This window comes from Sus scrofa, chromosome 8 (genome assembly GCF_000003025.6).
Source record: "Sus scrofa isolate TJ Tabasco breed Duroc chromosome 8, Sscrofa11.1, whole genome shotgun sequence".
Classification (NCBI taxonomy): Eukaryota; Metazoa; Chordata; class Mammalia; order Artiodactyla; family Suidae; genus Sus; species Sus scrofa.
The window spans coordinates 71178711-71202608 of NC_010450.4; the positions used below are offsets into that span (position 1 = coordinate 71178711).

At 39.9% G+C, this 23898-nt stretch overlaps 2 protein-coding genes and 1 pseudogene across 8 annotated transcripts in view; 1 reads left to right on the top strand and 2 right to left on the bottom strand.

The window, feature by feature from the left end:
- The window catches only part of RCHY1 (ring finger and CHY zinc finger domain containing 1), a 26633-nt gene extending 23323 nt beyond the window's left edge, over positions 1–3310 (bottom strand). For 2 of the 6 annotated variants that reach the window (XR_002346344.1, XM_021100262.1), the window contains exon 1: positions 3010–3304. Coding sequence is in view for 2 of the 6 variants with exons in the window: in XM_021100262.1 (XP_020955921.1) it covers positions 3010–3099 (90 nt within the window). In the remaining 4 variants the exon portion in view is untranslated. 6 annotated transcript variants of the gene reach the window in all.
- On the top strand, positions 3242–22134 carry THAP6 (THAP domain containing 6). Of its 2 annotated transcripts, none has more exons than XM_003482412.4 (5): positions 3242–3334; positions 4218–4320; positions 5831–6038; positions 9847–9972; positions 19389–22134. In XM_003482412.4, the coding sequence occupies exons 2-5, from the start codon at positions 4241–4243 to the stop codon at positions 19641–19643; spliced, it is 669 nt and encodes a 222-aa protein (XP_003482460.2). In that variant the 5' UTR covers positions 3242–3334; positions 4218–4240; the 3' UTR covers positions 19644–22134. The 2 variants fall into 2 exon arrangements, with proteins under 2 accessions (XP_003482460.2, XP_005666813.2); XM_005666756.3 differs by lacking the exon at positions 3242–3334 and adding an exon at positions 3559–3797.
- LOC100737184 lies at positions 14233–15004 on the bottom strand (annotated as a pseudogene).

The following is a 23898-nucleotide window of genomic DNA, read 5'->3' on the forward strand; positions in this document are numbered from 1 at the left end:
CTTGTCAGAAAAGTCAAGTATTGATAAACTTTCAAGCTCACAGAGGTTGAGACAAGCTTTCCAAAATTCTAATTTTCACATGAAAGCTTGAATTTTATCACTGCTGATTGTTCTCCTTGTAATGACAGTCTTGCTTCCTCCTACTCAAGAAAATGTCCACCAAATACCCAAATCTGAATAACCACAGTTCAAATTAAAAAAATGTTCCACTAAAAAAGAAACTAGGTCAGTTCATAAGCCAATTGCACAAGAACGTCTCATAACAACCACCTAATTTCACTTTGCATATGTGCTTGATGAAAACACCCCATTTCAAACATACAAAAAAGACATGTATTCAATAGTTGATATTTGATACAATAATTGTAGTGCTATTATGTTATCAATAATATTCTTAAGTGAAACTGGTTTTCTTTTTTTTTTTTTTAAACTACAGGTCTAGTACACTAGTACAGTTCAGTGCCACCGCCCTGATTCATGCTAAGGTACCAGAGATTTTAATTATTAACTTCACACACACTCAAAAAGACAAATAATGTCTTAGTATTAGAAAGTACTCTTCTAATTGGCCTCAGGAATTCCCAGGGTTCCAATCAAGAAGTGACTCCTGTTTCTTAATTTTTTTTTTTTTTTTTTTTTGTCTTTTTGCTATTTCTTGGGCCGCTCCCGCGGCACAAGGAGGCTCCCAGGCTAGGGGTCGAATCGGAGCTGCAGCCACCGGCCCACGCCAGAGCCACTGCAACACGGGATCCGAGCCGCGCCTGCAACCTACACCACAGCTCACGGCAACGCCGGATCGTTAACCCACTGAGCAAGGGCAGAGACCGAACCCGCAACCTCGTGGTTCCTAGTCGGATTCGTTAACCACTGCGCCACGATGGGAACTCCCTGTTTCTTAATTTTAAGCAAGAAATTCTCTAACCACTATCTCCTCTCTTTGCAATGGATCTAGTTCCTTCCTTCTCTCTTTCTCTACACACTCACCTACCCAGAATCCCTACTCTGGTTAAATACAATTCGCTCCTACTCAACCTGCATAGGAACAGCTAAATATGGCTAAAGCAATAGCACCACTAGAGTCACTGGTGTCACTTTTAAGTCACAACCACTGACAAAAAGTGGGCTCTTACTACCATGTTCCCCTAATCAATCCCCTCCTTCTTCCAAAGTCTTAGGCCCTAATAGGACCTCGATGATGATTTCACATCTTCTCCTCGCTCTTTAAACTTCAAACACCTCTTTTTCCCCTTACACTCTGCTGATGACCTTGCTTCTTATTTAACTATGAAAACCGAAATAATAATCAAAAAAGAACATCCTCCCACAAACTCCATCGACCTACCTGTAAATGCACCTCACACTGTCTTTCCTTCTGTTACAGAATCTTACAGTCCACGTTTTTACTCAAGGCCAACTTCTCTACTGTATGTACACTGGATCACATCCTGTTTGGCTACTCAAAAACGGGGTTCCTACAATTTTCCCTCTTCCTTTCATGATAAAATGTTTTCATTTTATTGGATCATTTCTAAAAATTTACAAATATGTTGCAACATCTCGCATCTCAAGGCGGGGGGACACGATCGCACATCTTGCAGCAACCAGAGCCTCATATTTTTGCTCTCTTTTACAGCCAAACTCCAAGAATTGCCTACAAAGGCTATTTCCATTTCCATTAATCTCATCCCATATTAAATCCACTCCAATCAGGCTTTGTCCCAATCTCTCCACAGAAACTTCTCATATCAACATCACCAGTGACCTCCTTCTTGCTAAATTTAAAGGTTGATTTTCAGTTCTTATCTTACCCAAAGAGCAGCATTTGATTTAGTTGATTACTTCCTCCTTCAAACTCTACACTCCTCTCTGGTATTTAAGCAAAGAACCAAGGGGGTGTGGATAGCATTTGATACTCAGGGTCAAGTATCTTATGAATACAATGAATACTATGTATCTATGAAACACAGATGTATTTGTGCCTTTCTTGGGAAGATGAGAGGAGGAGGTCTAAAACCCCAAGGCCGAAACTCTAACACGGCATCTCAATGGAAATGGAATCTTAAGGATAGCATTCAATATCTTTACACAACCCTTGGTAAATGACCAGCCGTGAAAGAGCTTCATCCAGTGCAGTGAAGGAATGTTCACCAAACCACAGCCTACAGCAGAGGCTTTAGGTTGTCTCAAAACCTCAAACTTATTTATGAAAGAGGAACTTCTATCACTCCTATTTTATATGTAAATAGTAGTTTTCTCAAAAGTACCGAATTATTAAGGCGCAGAGCTAAGATTTGGCGGTAGGACTGTCGGACTCCAAAGCTCAAGCCTTCTAAGCAAAATCTTTAAGGAAGAAAAATTCTTGCAAGAAAAATAACTGGATGGATGTCAATTTTTCAAATTCGAAGCTGACTAGGAATTTTTCTTAAATAACAGAAGTAACAATACATGCCCATCAGACACTCTCCCATACATAATTTCCTATTTTGTGGCAATTAAATGACTGTCTTCCTATTTCACATATACGTTTTCTCTGCGGCAGGTTTAGGCATACTCACTGCCTCTAAAATGAAGCTGGCAAGCTGTAAAACTTATTTACTACAGGAGATGAAATCGTATGCCGATGCTCCGCTTGTTCGCCCTTCTTCCATTATTTCATCACACACCTGAAAGTGATCCCAGGGAAATGTCAGCACAGGCCTGAGGCTGCCGAAGTCCACTTCCAGAAGCGAAAGACTAAATAAAAAGAACCCACTAATAAAGTGACCTATGTGCAAGCCCAGGCTCTTCCCAAGCAAGAAGAGCTTTGCTTGCAAAGTACAACACAAGAGGAAAGGTGGGGCGTGTGGTCGCCTTGCCAAAAACGTTCTCTACGGCAGCAACCCAGCTAGACAAGGTGTCCTGACAACAGCCTAGCCTCAAACTTAAGCCCAAGCCGAACCGCTTTGCCCACCCCGCCCCCAGCTGGACCCGGCGGAAGCTCCTAGGGGAAGAGCCCAGTGAAGTCGTCACCTTCAGGAGGCATCCTCTGTCATAGTGCTCGCAGCCCCGCCGTCCGTGCTCCTGCCCGCGGCCGCCATCTTCCCGCGCCGAGGCCGCCATCTCTTCCACAGCCTCTCAAACTCCACGGCCCCTTCCCCCAGGATGAAAACTACGTCCAGAGACCCAGCTCTGCTCCAGCACCCCCCCTCCTGGCTGCTGCTGCCAGCAGAGCCAAGATGGCGGAGGGACACGTGACCCGGGGCAGCCGGATTTCCGGTTCCCGGGGCGACGGGGCGGAAGTGAAGGGAGACGCAATCTCGGTTATCGGTGTTAGTCGCTGCCTTCGCCGCTAACGGTAACAAATCTTAGGTTGTCTCTCCTTTTCTCCCCATTGCTGCCTGCCCACACCCTGGGCGTGGTTCGGCGTGAGGAGGACCGCAGCGGCGCGGAGACGCCCGGTGGCCCTAGAGGAAGGGCCGCTCTCCGGCTGCATCCACACCTGTGACTGGGCGGCCCCTCCCTTTCCCAGCCGCAGCCAGGGCCTCGAGAAGGGGGCGGAGCTCGGCCGGCCTCCGGGCTCGGATCTGGTCCCCACCGGAGCGCCGCTGCTGCTGGGCACCCGTACTTGCCAGCGTCTCACGCCCCACCTTTACCTCCTCTTCTCCTTTACGTCCGCTTCATTCCTTCAAAATGTGTAGTAACATTTACCAGCTACGCGGTGGGGACACACGTGAGAAAAAAACACAAGCCCTGCCATACTCTCATGGAACTCACCAGGCTGGTGGAGGAGGACTTTCATCAGAGAATGTGAAATAAATGTAGGAATGATTACAGCTTTGAGAAGGAGAAGTGTGTTTTCCGAGAGCTAATACTGGAGAGGAGCCGACATATCTGGGTGTCAAGGATGGTTTCCCGGGGGAAGCTCAGGAGTTAGTGTGCCAAGGCGTTGTAGCGGAGGGAACATGGTGCCTAAGGGGCTGTGGATGGGAAATGTACCAGCTACAAAACTGCAATCAGGCGCCTTGTGGCATAGCTAAATATGACTCGCTTTAGTAAAGAGACAAACCCCTCGAAAATTTTATGAGCAAAGTAAACGTTTTGGAAGAAAATACTTGCCTTTGGCTTTCTAACTGATTTCATGCTACCTAACTGAAACATACCAGAACATACTGGGAAAGGTGAATATGTTCCCCTTAGCTTTGAAGTTACTAACGCTTGCCCTTTTAATTTTCTTTCAGTTCTGTTATGAGTTGTTAACACCATGGTGAAATGTTGCTCAGCCATTGGATGTGCTTCTCGCTGTTTACCAAATTCCAAGTTAAAAGGACTGACATTTCACGTGTAAGATTCTGCCCTAGTTAATTATACCAAGTATGTTTTTGACTGTTAGAAAAGCAAAAGGCAGTTCTATTTTCATCTTCAATTTTGAACAGTAGTTCTCAAGTTCTTTTTAAATAACCTTTGTAGTTGAATTTGAAGTGACAGTGATAACTTCTACACTTGTGTGATTTGGTGTGGAAGTGTAAAAAATACCTGCCGAGGTATCATAAGCTGATTAACAAAAATATCATTAAAGTCATCTTTGCTAAGATTCTTACTTTGCATTTTAACATACCATCAAAGAAATTCAGTGTCGTTTACATATAGTTTACAATGTGAATGAAGGATCTTTGCCTAAATATATTCTGTCTTTTAGAAAATAAGTCAAGGTTATGTTTATGTTTAGAAATAGATCAAACTTCCGTGGTAGGAAAAATATATATATAAATTACTAGTTCAGACTAAAGGTTTTGTAGCTGTATTGCAGATAAATTAAGATGGTCCTAATTTAGTATTTTAACCACTCTTCTGGCAGCATAGGAAAGAAAGGACAATAAGATTTAATAATTACTCATTTGCTACAAGTTTATTTTGCTGTTTTTGTGCCAGGCACTTGTGCTATGTGCCAGAGAAGTGTCTCTAACTACTTGGCTAGATATAATGAAATAAAAAATGAGTATGTGTGCCCTACCTTATTCCAAAAAAGATTCAAACCAGCTTGGAAAATTAGAAAAGATAGTTATTGGCCTCCAAATCTCAAATGAGTTCTGATCTCCAAAATTCCAAACTCTGCAGGTGTTCTCTGCATTCACTCACTACGCATTTATACCCCTGTTTTCTATTAAATGCTCTACTAAGAAATGTCTTGGTGCTGATGGAAGAATGAAAGTACCAGTGTGTGTGTTCATCTGGGATAAAGTTCTCAGATAGGAAAAGGCCCAAATGCTATTCTTTTTTTTTTTTTTTTTTTTTGTCTTTTCTAGGGCCGCTGCGTCGGCATATGGAGAGTCCCAGGCTAGGGGTCTAATCAGAGCTGTAGCTGCTGGCCTATGCCAGAGCCACAGCAACTCAGGATCCAAGCCGAGTCTGCAACCTACACCACAGCTCACAGCAACACCGGTTCCTTAACCCACTGAGCAAGGCCAGGGATCGAACCTGCAACCTCATGGTTACTAGTCGGATTCATTAACCACTGAGCCACAACAGGAACTCCCCAAGTCTTATTCTTTATCATTTATAGATGAAGAAAAATCTTCAGCTGTGAATCTTACTATAAGGTGTTAAATGTCCTTTGAAACTTTTTTCCTTATAATATGAGAAAATTTAAATGAGGGCCATATGCCTGTAGCATGTTTGATAGAAAGTCTGACTATGAAAACTGAAAGTTATGAAAGTGTGAATCATGGCGGTCTCCTGAATATTCCAGTTCCCAAGAGTAATAACAAACTAAAGAATCAGTTTAGTCACAGCCTTAATTCAAGTATAAATCAGTAGTGTTTAATTTTAAAAGGCTTTCTGTATGTTTTCCTAGATTCCCCACAGATGAAAAAGTCAAAAGGAAATGGGTATTAGCCATGAAAAGACTGGATGTGAATGCTGCAGGCATGTGGGAGCCTAAAAAAGGAGATGTGTTGTGTTCAAGGCACTTTAAGAAGACAGATTTTGACAGAACCACTCCGAATATTAAACTGAAACCTGGAGTCATACCTTCTATCTTTGATTCCCCATCTCACTTACAGGTTTGTTGATGAAATACTGCTTGCCATCATTACTCACTTTTTTGCAGTACTACTTAAGAACATAAACCACACTTGCCACCATGTTTATTGTTCGCTTATTAATTTGAAGTCCATTGTTACTTTTTTTTTTTTTTTTTTTTTTTTTTTTGTCTTTTTGCCTTTTCTAGGGCTGCTCCCGCTGCATATGGAGGTTCCCAGGCTAGGTGTCGAATCGGAGCTGCAGCCACCGGCCTACTCCAGAGCCACAACAACTCGGGATCCAAGCCGAGTCTGTAACCTACACCACAGCTCACGGCAACACCGGATCCTTAACCCACTGAGCAAGGCCAGGGACCGAACCTGCAACCTCATGGTTCCTAGTCAGATTCGTAAACCACTGTGCCACGACAGGAACACCCATTCTTAAATTTTTAGATTCATAAACTGCTGCTTTAGCTTTTGTCATGAGTAGTAGGAGTATTTTACCAGTAGCCACTCATAAATATCTGTACATTTCTTAGGTTTGGTGAAGTGAGCTAATCTTAGGAGTTGGTGTAGATGAGTATGTGTCTAAATAGTGGAGGCACATAAGAGAGTTGAACTGAAGTCCCAGGTTGGTAGTGGTCCTCACACTGGAGCCAGAATCAAGAGTAAAGCTTCTCACAGACCCAAAGTTTACTTCTAGAGCCACATACATTCAAGCGTGAAGCCTAGGTGAGACTAAAGGTGGAAAACCGAAAAAAGAGAAGAACAGGAGAAGGGAAGGAGAAAAAGAGTTCAGAAAAAGACAATAAAAGGATTGTCGAAGTCAACTCAGTTGAATTGTGTGTTTTTCCTCCGTGATATTGGTGCCCGTGCTAGGCTGCCTCACCCTCGATCTCTCAATTTCATTTCCCTGAAAGTATCTGCTTCTAGAAACTATAGACTGATTTGTGTGGACAATTCAGAGAGAGCCTGTGGGTTCTCACAGCACATGAACCTCCATTGAAAGGTATCTCCTTCCTGACAGCTGGAAACAAGAGGAGTAGTCCAGAAGGGAACCTGCTCCCCCGAGGTCTTGGTCACCTTCGTAGGTGTTCACATTGCAGTACTTTAACTTATCAATTGGACACTGCCTCACTTTCTTCTGTATTAATAAATGTACAGTATCTTGTGGAGTTTGCTCTAAAGGGTTTGTCTCCTGTAGTTAAGGTGACATCTGTAATGTTAAGAGGACCTTAAGAAATACACAATAAATCAAATAAACCATAAATTACCAACTTCCAAAAACTATCTCCTGGAGTTCCCTAGTGGGTAAGGATTTGGCATCATCACTGCTATGGCTGTGGTTTGATCCCATGCCATGGGTGCGGCCAAAAAAAAGTATAAAATGAACATTTATGGTAGCTGAATCTATGTACATATCCTCATTTCCTCAAACTGAATTCCTGGAAATAAAATCATAGGATCAAAAAGTGTACACATTCTTGGAGTTCCCGTCGTGGCTCAGTGGAAACAAATCTGACTGGCATCCATGAGGACCCAGGTTCTATTCCTGGCCTCACTCAGTGGGTTAAGGATTACAGTGTTGCTGTAAGCTGCGGTTTAGGTTGCAGACCCTGCTCGGATCCCACGTTGCTGTGGCTCTGGCGTAGGCTGGCGGCTACAGCTCTTATTGGACCCCTAGCCTGGGAACTTCCATATGCCTCAAGTACAGCCCTAAAAAGACAAAAAAAAAAAAAAAGTATATGCACTCTTAAGGTGCTTGCTTTGATAGAGACCTCTCAAAGGTCCAGCCCACCATAAAGCTTTTACCAGTCTGCTCTCCAGCTAGCCAAGAATAAAGGTGTCTGTCCACCCTAACCCTCAGTATAAGCTGTGTTTTTAACCTTTGCTAAAAGCGATAGGCAAAAATGGCATCTTATTGTTTCAATTTATCGTTGAATATTAGTGCATTTCTACATTTTCACGTGTTTATTAGACATTTGTATTCTTTTGTGAATTAACTTATTCAGGTCCTCTTCAATTTTCATCTTTTTCCAAGCTGTTCTGTGACAACACTAGATATTGAGGCTGTGAATCATTTAAATGCCATCTGCATTGCAGTTACTTTTTGTTGTTTGCCTTTACTTCTAATTACGGGGTTGGTTTGTTTTGTTTTTTGAAATTCAGATTTTTTTTAAAAGTCGTCCTATATTTTTTCTTGTGCTATCTGACGTTAGCCTTCCCCGCCTTAACATTATATAAATAATTTCCATGTATTTTTCTACTTCCTCATGGTTTTCATTCTTATTTTATTTCTTTTTTTTTTTTTGTCTTTTGTCTTCTTAGGGCCGCTTCTGCGGCTTATGGAGGTTCCCAGGCTAGGGGTCAAATCAGAGCTACAGCTGCCTGCCAGCCTACGCCACAGCCACAGCAACTTGGGATCTGAGCTGCACCTGTGACCTACACCACAGATCACAGCAACATCGGATCCTTAACCCACTGAGTCAGGCCCGGGATCAAACCCTTGTCCTCATGGATACTAGTCAGGTTCGTTAACCACTGACCCACGATGGGAACTCCATGCTTTTCATTCTTGCTTGAATTTTCAGTAAGTAGAATTTCAATGTGGTTTATTACACATAAAGGATATAATTTTTTCTTAATTAGCTCTTTTTTTCATGATTTATAGCCTTTTGCCACTTATTTAGAATGCTATTTTTATCCTAAAGGCTTTTTTATCTACATGACCTATTCAGATTTTTCTAAGAGAGTAATATACTATTTTAACTATTAATACTGTGTAGTTTATTTTTAATACCTTTAGGGCATATTTTCCCTCATTATCACTCTTTCACTCTTTTTTTTTCTTTTTAAGGTAAGTTTCCAAATGAACTTCAGAGTTATTTAGGGGAGGTTTATTTTATTTTAACCTCGAACATCATTATTTTTATTTTTGCTTAAAGAACATTTTAAAAAGAGATTCAGGAGTTCCCGTTGTGGCACAGCAAAAACGAATCCGACTAGGATCCATGAGGTTGCAGGTTTGATCCCTGATCTCACTCAGTGGGTTAAGGATCTGGCATTGCCATGGGCTGTGGTATAAGTCACAGACCCGGCTCGGATCTGGCATTGCTATGGCTGTGGCTTAGGCTGGCAGCCGTAGCTATGATTCAACCCCTAGCCTGGGAAACTCCATGTGCTGCGGGTGCAACCCTAAAAGGCAAATAAATAAAGAGATTCAGATAACTAGAAAAGGAAAACACATATTTACTCATATAGTGACCATTTCTGGTAGCCTGCATTCTTTTGGGAAAAGTTGTATTTCATCTAGAGTCATTTTCCTTTTTTCTAAAGAATTCTTTTGCCATTGCTGGTAGAAAATAAATCTTTATTTCTCCTTTGTTTTAAAAAGATTTTTCATTTTTCTCAAATGGTAGTTTTCATCATTGTTTGTCCTTTAGTACTTTAAAGATGATCAGCCATTTTTTTTAATGTTATATCAAAGAGCTTAGATTTTCCTTTTATGTTGTTATAAATTTTATTAGAGTATAGTTAACAATGTTGTATTACTTTCATATATACAGCAAAGTGAATCAGTTATATATATGCATATATCCATTCTTCTTCCCATGTAGGTTATTATAGAATATTGAGTAGATTTCCCTGTACTCTACAGTAAGTCCTTATTTGTTATCTTGGGGGAAGTTCCTTTAAAGTAATCTGAGTGAATTTAAATTTTACTGACTTTTAAAAGCAATTTCCATGAAAAGAAATATGTTCGTTTTACTACACAAAGTTAAAAAGATTAAAAATTTACAAAAGGACAGAAATATCTACAACAATTGCTATTAACTGTTCTTAACAGGGGAAGAGAGAAAAGCTCCATTGTAGGAAAAACTTCACCCTCAAAGCACTTCCAGTCACAAACCACAATCACCAGCTTGTTGGTGCTTCCTCATGTACTGAAGAATTCCAGTCCCAGTTCATTTTTGTAAGTAAAATTACTTAATGGGCTAATGTTGATATTTTTAAGATGAAGATGAACATGTGCTCTTAATTAGGATTGAGCTTTTCAAAATCTTATTGAAAAGCTAGTTTGGGTGTTTGAGATTTTTTTTTTTTAATGTAATATCCAAAAATAATATTGTTTCTCAGAGCCATTATAATTTATATAATTGCAGTGGTGATATACAGGTAGTTAATCTTTTGTGACATATTTAGTACAAAGAATACTTGCACAAGGTTATTTCAACCAATAAAATACAGTATCATTTCCTCCCTTTAGGTACTGTTGTTTCCATATGGAAAGATCTAATTTTTGAAAATAACTATGTCTCTAAGTTTTCTTTTTTGGCCATGCCCACAGCATGTAGTAGTTCCAGTAGTGATGCAAGCCATTGCAGTAATAACGCCAGATCCTTAACCTGCAGGGCCACAAGGGAATTCCTGTCTTTAGGTTTTCTTCAAGGACAGTCATACACAAAGAGGGTATTGAAACTTGCATTTATTTATTCATTTCATTTCTTGTTCATGTTAGAACAAAGCCTGGAGTCCAGGTCTGTTCTACTCTCTTGATTACTATAGCTTTATAATCCTTGAAATCAAGCAGTGTTAATCTTCCAGCTTTGTTCTTTTTCCAAAGTGTTTTGGATATTCTAGGTCCTTTGCATTTTTATGTGAATTTTAGAATCACTTGGTAAATTTCTACAGGAAGCCTGCTGGGGTTTTGACTGGGATCACATTGAATCCACAGATCCACTTGGGAAGAACTGACATCTTTTTTTTTTTTTTTTTTTTTTTCTTTTTGCTGTTTCTAGGGTCGCTCCCATGGCATATGGAGGTTCCCAGGCTAGGGGTTGAATCAGAGCTGTAGCCACCAGCCTACACTAGAGCCACAGCAACGGAGGATCTGAGCCACGTCTGCAACCTACACCACAGCTCACGGCAAAGCTGTATCCTTAACCCACTGAGCAAGGCCAGGGATCGAACCCGCAACCTCATGGTTCCTAGTCGGATTCATTAACCACTGCGCCACCAAGGGAACTCATAGGGAAGAACTGACATCTTAATAAGACTATTTTAAGTCTTCCAACCTATGAACTCATTATATCTCTTCATTTACTTAGACCTTTAAATTCAGCAGTGCTTTATAATTTTCATTGTACAGGTTTTTCACTTCTTTTATCAGATTTATCCCTAAGTATTTTATATATTTGGATGCTATCATAAATGGTATTTTACTGACTGTTAGTATATGGAAATAAATTGACTGTTTCATATTGATCTTATATCTGTCAAACTTGCCAAACTCACAAATTAATCATCAAAGCATTTTGGTAGAAGTTAGCAGATCTTCCACATAGACCATCATGTTGTCTGACATTAAAAACAGTTTCAGTTCTTCCTTTCCAGTATAAATACCTTTCATTTCTTTTTCTTGTTTTATTGCATTACCTGGAGATCTTGAACCTCCAAGGCTATGACAAATAGAAGTCCTGAGAACTGATTTTTATACTTTGCTCCTTATTTTAGGAGGAAGGCATTCAGTCTTTTACCATTAAAGACATTCATATGATATTAAATAGGATGTTAACTGTAGGCTTTTCATAATTGCCTTTTATCAGATTGAGGAAGTGCCTTTCTATTTTTCCTTCCACTTTTATTGATTTAACTGGCATAATAATAGCACTGTATAAGTTTAAAGTGTACAGTAATGATTTGAATTACATATATCATGAAATGATTAGTAAGTTTAGTGACTATCCATCATCTCATATAGAACAAAATTAAAGAAACAGAAAACAAAATTTTTCATATGATGAGAATTCTTAGGATTTACTCTCTTAACAACTTTCATATATAACATACAGCAGTGTTAATTATATTTATCATGTTGTATGATATATAGCTAGTACTTATTTCTCTTATAACTGGAAGCCCATACCTTTCGACTGCCTTCACTCCAGTTCTTCCTCCTCCATACCCTGCCTCAGGTAACCACAAATCTGAACTCTTTTTCTAAGAGTTTGTTTGTTTGTTTGTAAAATGTAATTGACCTACAACACTATGTTAGTTCCTCTTATACAACATAGTGATTCCCTATTTTTATACATTTCAAACTTATCGCAATAAGTATAGTTACAATATATCACCATACAAACATATAACTTAGTTATTGGTTTCATTCTCCACACCGCACACTCATACCTTTGATTATTTTATGACTAGAAGTTTGTTGCTCTTACTCCCTAACCTTTTTCTTTCCTCCCTTCCTCTGGCACCTGTATGTTCTCTGAATCTATAAATCTGTTTCTGCTCTATATTTGTTTATATGTTTTGTTTTTTTGGATTCCATATATTATTGAAATCATACAGTTTTGTCTTTCTCTGTCTGACTTATTATCACTTAGCATAATGCCCTCTAGGTCCATCCATATTGTCTCAGGGGAAGTGCCTTTCTATTCCTAGTTGCTGAGACTTTTTATCAGAAGGGAATGTCAGTTTTGTCAAATGCTCTTTCTGTATCTGTTAAGAGATCATATGAGTTGTGTTTTTTAGTATGTTAATGTGACTAGTTACATTGACTGATTTTTTTTAATGTTAAATCAGCCTTGCATTCTGGAATAAACCCTACTTCTTCATGATGTTATCCCTTTTATATTTTGTTGCATTCAAATTAAAATTTGGTTAGAATCTTTCCTTGTATGTTCAAGAGGGATATTGGCCTATAGTTTTCTTCTCTTGGAATGTCTTTGTCTGGTTTCACTATCAGAATAATGGTAACGTCAAAGAATCAATGAGAAAGTCTTGCCTTATTTTTCAATTTTCTGGAAGAGTTTGTATAGATTAGCAATAACTTCTTTTATAAGGATGTAGTAGAATTCTCCAGTAAAGCTTATCTGGAACTGTGTTTCTTTATGGGAAAGTTTTTTAGTAACTTGTATCTGCCAAGGGACTTGCCCATTTTATTTCACTTGTCAAGTTTATTAGCTTAAAATTGTTTCAAACATTTCTTTATTAATCTTTTCAATATCTGCAGAATCTCTGGTTATATCATCTCTCTTCTTTCTAATACGAGTACTCTGTTTCTGTCCTTTTTTTGTTGATCAGTCTGCCTAGAGATTTATCAGTTTTATTAATTTTGTCAAGAACTAGCTTTCACTGATTTTATCATTTTGCTGTTTTGTTGTTTTTATTTTCTACTTCAGTAATTTCTGCTCATCTTCTTTATTTCCTTCTACTTAGTTCAGTAAAATTTGCTTATTTTTCTAGTTTCTTAAGATGGAAGCTGAGGTCATTGATTTGAGGCTTTATCCTTTCTAATGTTAACATTTTATAATATTTCTCCATTGCTTTAGCAGCATTCTACAAATTAAATATGTTATGTTTTCCTTTTCACTTAATTCAAAATACTTCCAGAATCCCTGGTGGCCTAGGAGTTAAAGGATCTGGCATTGTCACTGCTGTGGCTCAGGTCAAGGCTGTGGCATGGGTTCAGCCCTGGCCTGGGAACTTCCACCTGCCTCCTGCATGGCAAAGAAAAAAAAAAATTCCAAATTCCATTTTGATTTGTTCTTTGATCCATGGGTTATTTCTAGGTGTGCTGTGTACTTTCCAAATATTAGGGAATTTCCCAGAGATCTTTCTATTATTAATTTCTTTTTTTTTTCTTTCATAACTGAGAGTTTATTGGTTGTTTTGAGGATCAGTACACAGACATTTCAATTTGTACCCAATTCTTAACATAACGTACCAAAAGTCTAAAAAAATCATATAGTTGTGATTCTTTTCTCAACAGTTATTCCAGTGACTTTACAGCTTAAAATTTGGAGGCAAATTTTCCTTAACAGGATATCAAGTACCAATATCTTCAAATGTTGATATGCTGTTATATCATAATTCCCACTAATTCGCAATTTAATATCATATACACTACGTACTCAAATGTTCAGTCTTTCACAGCACACTAACAAAATTACTAAGAAAACTGGACTACCATGACCAAAGTTGTTACAGAGTGCACAAAATTCTGACAAGGAAAGCCACAGTCAAGGTTGGTCTGCTTTAGGAAACAGTTCTACCAAAAACAACACGGGAAAAGAAGTAATTTCAAGTGTTCAGGACGTTAAATGCACAACTGACTCCAAATCACCATTTAGTAGCTTTGTATTATAGGATATAAAAGCTCCCTGTCTATGGAATGTTAAGCTGACACCCAAGACGATCAAAGCTTCCCACATTCAATATCCCACTATTTTCTGATTGTACCAAAAAAATAAACAACCAGCAAATGATTTCACCTCTTAAAAAGAAGCATTTACACTTAAAAAATGGGATGAGGTGAGATTCCCTTCTTCTTAAAAATGTTTCTGGAGCTACCAAAAAACTTGCATTTACAAAATAATTGATAAAAATATTCCCCTGGATTGTACAAGAAGGGACTCAGGGACCACTGACAGGACTGGGCATGGGCTGTTAATCAGACTTGGCTTCCTTCTCTCCTGCTTCATCAGAGGCTGGGCTCTCCTCGTTTTTAGTTTCTCTGTTTTCTGCAGGCAGATCTTTTGTCTCTTGCTTGGTCACTTCGGCCTGTTTTCCCTTTGCTCCCCTTTTCCCTTTAGTTTGTACTTTTTTGTCTGAAGCTTCATCCTTTCCTGCCACCTTTTTTGGCTTCGTTTCCACTTTTGCAGGAGCAGGTTTAGCTGACAGCCTCGCCGATCTCCTCTTGGGCTCCTCCTTCGCCACCCCCTCGGCGGAGCTGACCTTCCTCTTGGGCATCGTGGCGACGGGCGGGCGCGTGCCGGGTGCCTGCGGTCCGCCGCGCCCCGAGAGCCTTCGCGAAGCTGGGGTGCCTGGCCGCTGCCGCTCCTCCCGCCGCCAGAGCTCCTGGGACCCGCGGTGGGGGCAGCCTGTTATTAATTTCTAATTTAATTCTGTTGTGGTCAGAGATGAAACATTGTATGCCTTGAATGTTCTATAATGTTAAATCTTCATTCTTTTTTTTTTTGTCTTTTTGCCATTTCTTGAGCCGCTCCCGAGGCATATGGAGGTTCCCAGGCTAGGGGTCAATCAGAGCTGTAGCTGCAGGCCTGAGCCACAGCCACAGCAATGGAGGATCCGAGCCGCGTCTGCAACCTACACCACAGCTCAGGGCAACACCACCAGATCCCTAACCCACTGAGCAAGGCCAGGGGTCGAACCCGCAACCTCGTGGTTCCTAGTCAGATTTCGTTAACCACTGCACCGCGATGGGAACTAAATCTTCATTCTTAATGAATTTCCATCTACTTATTCTATATATTATTGGGAGAAGTGTTTGATCTTCTCGTATAGGTGTAGATTTGAGTCTCCTCGCAGTTGTTAGCTTTTGCTTGTTACATTTTACAGCACTGTTATTAGGTACTAAATACTTAGTATTTTTATGTCCTCATAAATTAACCCCTTTGTTATTAAGAAATGGCCTTCTTGGAGTTCCCATGTGACTCATTAGATTAAGAACCCAACATGGTTCCTGTGAGGATGTGGGTTCAATCCCTGACCATGCTTAGTGGGTTAAGGATCCAGCATTGCCACAAGATGCGGTGTAGGTCTCAGTTGCAGATCAGATCTGGTGTTGCTGTGGAATTGGCTTTGGCATAGGCCTGCAGTTGCAGCTCCTATTTGACCCCTAGCCTGGGAACTTCCATATGCCATAGATGGCAGCCGAAAGAAAGAAAAAAAGAAGGAAAGAAAGAGAGAGAGAGAAGGGAGGGAGAGAAAGAAAGGAAGAAAGAATTGACCTTTTTTTTTTGTCTTTTTAGGGCCACACCTGCAGCATATGGAGGTTCCCAGGCTAGAGGGTCCAGTCGGAACTGTAGTCACAGCAACGCAGGACCCTAGCCGTGTCTGCGACCTACACCACAGCTAGGATGGCAATGCTGGATCCTTAACCCACTGAGCAAGGCCATTGGATCGAACCCGCAACCTCCTGGTTCCTAATTGGATTCACTAACCATTGAGCCACAACAGGAACTCCGGAAGTAACCTTTATCCAGTAATATTCTTCACTCTACTTTGTCTGAAAGTAGTGCACCAATGATAGGTTCGTTTATTCGTGTTATTGTTGTATATTTTTTCCATACCTTTACTTACAACTTATTTGTATTTTTTATCTTTTTTTTTTTTTTTTTTTTTTTTTTTTTTGCTTTTTAGGGCTACACTTAAGGCATATGCAAGTTCCCAGGCTAGGGGTCAAGTGAGAGCCACAGCCATAGAAATGCAGGATCTGAGCCGCATCTTCCACCTACACCACAGGTCACAGCAACTCTGGATCCTTAACCCACTGAGTGAGGCCAGGGATCGAACTTGCATCCTTGTGAATGCTAGTTGGATTTGTTTCCACTGAGCCACGACGGGAACTCCCAAAATGGTTTTATTTAAACCTATCATCTTACTTGCTTCCTATTTGTTCCATTTGTTCTGTGTTCCCATTTTCTTCTTTTTCTCTCTTATATTAGATTAACTGAATTTTTTTTTGCAATTCCATTTTATCTCCTTTTTTTTTTTTTTTTTTTTTTTTTGATTCATTAGCCATAACTCTGGTGTATTTATTTAGTAACAACTTTTGGGTCTGTAGCATCCATCTTTAACTTACCGCAAGCTACCTGATAAGTGATATTATTCCACTTAATACATAGTGTATCATCCTTACCACAGCATACTTTCATTTCTCTTCTCCAACCTTTTTTGCTTTTGCTGTCATGCTTTTCACTTTTACATAAGCTGTGAATCCCACATTGTTATTATTTTTGTTTAAATAGTAAAATATATTGTAAGGAGATTTAAATAATAAGAAAAAAATTTACATGTTACCCATGTGGTTGCCATGGCAGGACTTTTCATTGCTTTGTGTAAGATTGTACTTCTGTCTGCTATCATTCTGTCTGAAGGACTTACCTTAACATTCCTGCAGTCCAGCTATGCTAGTGAGAAATTGTTTCAGCTTTTGTATATCTGAAAAATCATTCTTTAGTCTTCATTTTTGAAAGATACTTTTACTAGGTATCAAATTCTAGGTTGACGGTTTGGGGGTTTATTGGTTGGTGTTGGTTTTTTTAAGATGTTGCTCCACTGTATTTTCACATGCATTGTTACTCAGCAGAAATCTGTCACATTTAACCTTTATCCTCTGTACCTAACAGTTCTTTTTTCTTTGCTTTCGAGAAATTTCTTCTCCAACGGGTTTGAATAATTTGATTATAATGTACCTAATTTAGTTGTCTTCATGTGTCTTATGCTTGGGATTTGTTGAGCTTCTTTATCTGCGGGTTTATAGTTTTCATCAAATTTAGAAAAAATTTGACCGTGATTTTTTTCAGATATTTCTTTCTACCTCAACTTTTCTTCCTTCTCCTTCTGGGAGGTTAATTACCTTAGGCTGTCTGAAGTTATTCCACCTCTCACTGATGCTCTGTTTGTTATTTTTTTTTTTAGTATTACTTTTCCTCTCTTTTGTCCATTCTATATAGTTCCTATTCCTATAGCTTTACCTTCACTAATCTTTTCTTCTGAAATATCTAGTCTGCCATTAATTCTCTCCAATACATTTTTCACTTCATATATTGTGATTTTTGTATCTAGCTTTTCTATTTGATTCTTTTTTATTTCTTTCATGTATCTACCTAGCTTTTTAACATATGTAATACAGTTTCAGTAACTTTCTTAATTCCCTTGTCTGCTAATTCTGACATTTGCTAGTTTTGGATTGGCTTCTCTTGATTGTTTTCTCTCATTACAGCTCATATTTTCTTGTTGCTTTGCATGCCTGTAAATTTTGTGTGCCACACACTGTGGATTTTCCCAAGCCGGATGCTGGGTAATTTTATATCCTATACACTTGAGCTTTGGTATGGGGTATAGTTAAGTTACTGGGAAATAGTTTGATCTTTTCAGGTTTTGCTTTGTTAGGCAGGACTAGAGCAGTGCTCAGTCTCTGGCTGCTTGTTCTCCATCCCTGAGGCAAGACCTTTTTGTATACTCTGTACAGTGCCCCATGAATCTGGTCTGGCTGGTGGGAGGAATGTCTGTGCCTTGTGAGCTCAGGGCACTCCTTATCTTTTCTAATCACTCTTTCCTCAGCCTTGAGCAATCTCCTACACACATGTGCTGATCTAACTCAGAGGAATACTTGGGGAGCCTCAGAAGATTGCCAGGCTTCTCTCACTGTGCAGCTCTTTCCTCTCCAGTACTTTGCCCTCTGAACTGTAACCACCTGGGTCTCCCTGGGTACTTGGCACCCATATCCTGGACTCAGTCTACCAAGCCCTGCCTGGATTTCCCCTCCTTGCACTGGAGGCCTAGAACTCTCTCAGGAAGATGAGCAGTCATAGGGCCCACTCTATTTCCCATCTCTCTGCAGTCTCTGCCTTCCTTGCCTGATGTCATTATCTTCAAAACTTTTTTCACATCTTCTGGCTGTGTGTTGGTGTTTTTTTTTTTTTTCTTTTTTAGGTAGGAATCAATCCAATCTCTGCTCTTTCATCTCGGCTGGAAGCAAAGTCCTCTTTGCTAATTCTAATATTAAGTAATAGCTTTTCAAAATTATTTTCTAATGAAAAAAGTATATGTAGCAAACATAATCATAATAAATACTGAGAGCTTAAATTATCTCTTTAAAAATCCAAGACCAGAGTCCCCTGTAAAGCCATAATGCCCAGCCTTGAGCACCTGCTTTAGTGCTCATTTCCTGTCATCCCTTATAGAGTGAAATAGTCATCAAAATAAAGCAATTCAGGTAAAAGTTTAATTATTTAAGTGTTTTTGATAAATAACACTTAAACTGAGCAGCCCCACACTTAGGGACTGAAAGCTTTTTTTTTTTTTTTTTTTTTTTTGCTTTTTAGGGCCACACCTGCAGCATATGAAAGTTCCCAGACTAGGGGTTGAATTGGAGCTGTAGACCCTGGCCTATGCCACAGCCATAGCCTTTGAGCCACATCTACAACCTACACCACAGCTCACAGCAACACCAAATCCCCAACCCACTGAGCGAGGCCAGGGAGCGAACCTGCATCCTCACAGATACTAGTCAGATTCGTTTCCCCTGCACCACGAAGGGAACTCCTGGGACTGAGAGCTTTATAGTCATTGCAGGTGTCATGGTGTTGATAACAGATACCCAGTTGCAGGCGAGAAGTGCTTCCCACCTGCAGGATTCTGCACTCCGTGTGGAGGCCGGGTCTTGGACAAAGAGGATCCACGGCCCCTGAAATACTCCTTCTACCCCCATCCTCTCCCCATGACCATTAAACCTCTTAGTACCACAACTTAAAGATCCTCTCTAAGCATAGGAAGTGGAGAAACAGGCCTAGTTATAATTTTTTATCAAACCACTTGTCTGGTTTAATAACTTGCTGTTTGTGTTTTTAGGAACATAGCTACAGTGTAATGGACAGTCCAAAGAAACTTAAGCATAAATTAGATCATGTGATCAGCGAGCTAGAGGATACTAAGAAAAGTCTGCGGCATGTTTTAGACCGAGAAAAACGTTTCCAAAAATCACTGAGGAAGACAATCAGGGAATTAAAGGATGAATGTCTCATCAGCCAAGAAACAGCAAAGAGACTTGACGCTTTCTGTTGGGAGTGTCGTCAGGAGGGCATAGAACAAGACTATATTTCATGAAACTGATTTCATGTTCTACCTAAAATTGACATTGGTACAGATTTTTAGAAAAGAATTCTCATTTACCATCATTAAATAATAGCCATCATCAGAGTGCTTCTTTGGATCTTCTGCAGCATTATACATTAGAGTCACCATCCAAAGACTTATTTTGAAGATGTGCAGAAATTTGTACGAGTTACCTAGTTTTTGTGTGACATGTGACAATTATGTTTTCATAGACCTAAGCTAGTGCCAGCTCACTATTGTAAGATGTTACAAGATCAGAAAAATTGTGTAGGACTAAGGAAATGGTAATCAAATCAGCCACATTAAGCTAGAGTAGTAGGAACTGGACACTTCAGCAGCATTAGATTTTTGGCTTCAAAGGAGTACCTTTGCTTGTGTGTGCTTGATGATAAGTACATTGAATTGTCCTTTAATGGATTTTACCATAAAGCAGAATTCAGTTACTTTCAGTTACCATGTGCCTATCTTGGCTCCAATCCAAGGTGCTTCTGTCATAGTAATACCAAAAGATCTTTTTATAAGGCATCCCGTCGCACTGAACTTGCGAACAGCATATGGCGCAGCTCTTTTGGCTTTTAAAGTTCAGAGCCAAGTTAAGAAGACCCCCGATGAGGGCTCGGCTTTTCGGTACAGTACGTCATTTCTCTCCACTGGGAGCACTTGGATATAAACCCGCATAGCTTTAACAGGTTTTTAAAGAGGGTCATAAATCTCATTTTTAAATGGTTAGGTACTCTGACAATTCTTCTGAACATTGTGTTTCATGACTGTAATTTCATCATAAAGGTACATTCAAAATCTGAATGCCAGTAGTAGCAGATACACTTAATGTTTCATATCTTATAGAGAGTCATATTACCTACATTTTTTAAAATACAAAATACTGAAGAAATGATTAAAAATAATGTTGTGGCTCTTCTAGTTAAAATAGGAATTGGAGAAAGAGTTACAATACTTTCCTTAAATTAGGAAAGTAGATTACTATCCAAGAGCCTTTGTTTAGAGAAATAAATATGTAAAATAGCAATTTTAGAATAGCTTCTTACTGAATTTACAAGAGAATAACTCTTAGTTATTTTCTGATTGATCCAAGGGTCAGAAGTTTAAATTTTTTCTCCTAATTTCTTCGTAAAAACAACTGAAGTTAAGAATCATAAATACTGTGGATTAGGATAAAAATTACTATCCCCCAAAGCCAAATTCTGCTTTGAAGCATGTGCATATACACAAACTTGTTCTCACATCTATGCTGTAAGAGTTAAAATTTAAATGTCAGTCATTTCAGTGTGCTAACTAGAACTGTATTCTGGGCTAAAATGTTCATTGTAATTCTATTTGTGTTATATTACTATCAGTAAGGATATGGTCACTTGAATTTTTTAATATTTAAGAACTTTGTTTTAATGCATGTTATGTTTTTATGTAGGATTCCAAACCTTCCCTCTAAGTGGGATTTTACCCACCTTTGAGAGATTAGCATTATGCTAAGAAATCACTGAGGTCCTCCTATCTTTTTACTACCTTAAAACTCAAGAATCACCCATTATTTATTTTAGTTATTTAATTTTAAATTCATAACAGACACTCTCATGGAAAGTTAGGGTACGATCTTAGGTTTTACGGAGATTCTGTGATAGAGATGGAGAGACTCATTCCCTCACCCTATTTTCAAGTTAAAAAATGAAAGTCAGTGGACAATGGAGAAAAATAAGAGGGCAGAGCCAAGCACAGTATTGGCCAAATCCTCGGTCTCTCCCTGGCTGCTTAGAGTAAATCAAGCCCAGAGGACCTTTCCAAGAGTTAGTTCCCAGTTTCCGCCACCATCGTCCCAGTTGGCACCATCAGTTTTCCTACTTGCATTCAGTGTTTAAGGAACTCAGTTCGTCTGTTTTCGTTGGCCATAATATCACAGAGAGCGAGATAACCATGGACAGAATATTAGTATCATCAAGGACCCAGAGCTACCATTTGACATTATTTTTATAAAGAAATGTTTACCAATAGAGGTCTGACATACAAAACTGGCTCTTTCCATCCTGGTCTGCCACCTGCCAGCCACACCAGTAGTGCCTGAACACAGCGTATACCTCAGTCCACTGTTCCCAGGGCTTCCAGCTTAGCCTGAGGAAGAACTGTCCTGTGCAGAGCAAAACGAGCTGCCCCTTCTAGAGGCCAGCCTGGGGGTCTCACTTTGCTCTCAAGCATGGGATTGCCTCTGGGTCCTGGGACAAACCAGCCTTGGCACCAAATCAGGTACGAAGGACTTGACATGGGATTCTTCTCCATCACAAGTTTAAATCTCCGGAAATAGACTTTGGTTGCTAAAGATAATCACAATTATACCATAGTCTTTAATCTGAGAAAAGATAAATGTAATAAATATACATCTATTTAGGTTTAATACAAAGATAAAGTTTTTATAGAAATAATTGAGCAATGGAGAATCCATTATATATTTGAAAAATAAAATGTTTTTCACTAATGTGCTCTGTGTGGTTTTTAAACATTCAGTTATTCAGTAAAATGAGCAGAGGTAAATCAAGAATACATAAACAGTAATTTTACTTTAATCTCTTCCACATTTTTTCTTCACCAGTAACTCTAATATCACGGTCTGCTAGGGTAGATGACCCAGGCGGCAGCGTGCTTCCATCCTGGTCTGGACCTGCCACAGACCTGCTTGCTGCTTCACTCCAAACTGGCCACCTTCCTGTCACCAGTATATAGCTGAGAGCAGTATTCTGAGATTGGAAATATGCTGCCTGCATCAGAACCCAGCCAGGCTTATTAGGTTTTGTGCCTCCTTCTTCATGATGGGAGATGCAAGTTTCACTCATTTGTCTTTACTTTAGAGGGAATGTTCTAGCATGGAGCCAATCACTGGACACTCATCCCTCCACGTTTTACTAATGTGGTAGCCCCTGAATTTCATGGGTTTTAGCTCACTCTCTGAAGCACATGTACTTTATTGAGGCCTCATTTACTAGTCACATCTTGCTCACCCATTTGATTAACATAATCCATCAATATAGTGAAGTGATTTTCTGTAGAATGTCTACCTGGTCTAGGTCTCTTTCAGCTATAACAGCAAGAGAGTTATAACATAACCTAGGCTGTTAACATTGCTTTTTTTGTTTTGTTTTATAAGGGCCACACCCACAGCATATGGAGGTTCCCAGGCTAGGGGTCAGAATGGAGCTGTAGCTGCTGCCCTACACCACAGCCACAGCAATGCTGGATCCAAGCCGTGTCTGCAACCTACACCACAGTTCACGGCAACAGCAGATCCTTAACCCACTGAGCAAGGCCAGGGATCAAACCCACAACTTCATGGGTCCTAGTCGGATTCATTTCCATTGTGTCACAAGGGGACCTCCAACATTGCTTTTTTAAAATTTCATGTGAAGGAGTTCCCGTTGTGGTGCAGTGGAAATGAATCCGACTAGGAACCAAGAGGTTGAAGGTTCGATCCCTGGCCTCACTCAGTGGGTTAGGGATCCAGCATTGCCGTGAGCTGTGGTGTAGGTCACAGATGCAGCTTGGATCTGGGGTTGCTGTGGCAGTAGCGAAGGCCAGCATCTGTAGCTCTAATTAGACCCCTAGCCTGGGAACCTCCATATGCCATGGGTGCAGCCCTAAAAAGACAGACAAAAAATATAAAATAAAATAAAAATGCATGTGAATATGAACTGTTCCTGATCTTGTTTTTTCATAGGGATGGAAAGTATGCGCCCAAACCATGACTGATCACATACCGTTAACGTGCCCATAGCCGTATTAACCAGCTCTAGCAAAATACTGAATCTGGCCCACAGCTATAGTCAGGGTTACTGGTTGATTTGCTTTAGTCCACTGTCAACCTGAAGCATTTGTCTAAATTTTGCAGGAGCTATGGAATTAAGTGGAGTTTTAACAGGGGCCATGTTCCTACATCCTGTGAGATCTGCAAAGGCGGCAATCTTAGCCAACATAGATCCGAAGCTGAGGGGTCTGAAAAAATGAGTTAACATAGCAGGCTTGGGGACTGCTATCCTTAGGCCTATTGGCAAGAATGGCTCTTGGCTGGCATCTAGGAATTTGGATTTCAGGAGGACTTCCCCCATTCCCTAACTGATAAGAGAGGAGCTCTCTCTGCCTTCACCGTTCGTAGAAACACTGTGGTTTATGCTGAACACCTGCTCTCCTTCTAGGAGTCTGGAATTTGGGGATGTCTTAAGCAAAGAGCACCTACATGACCAGCCCCCAG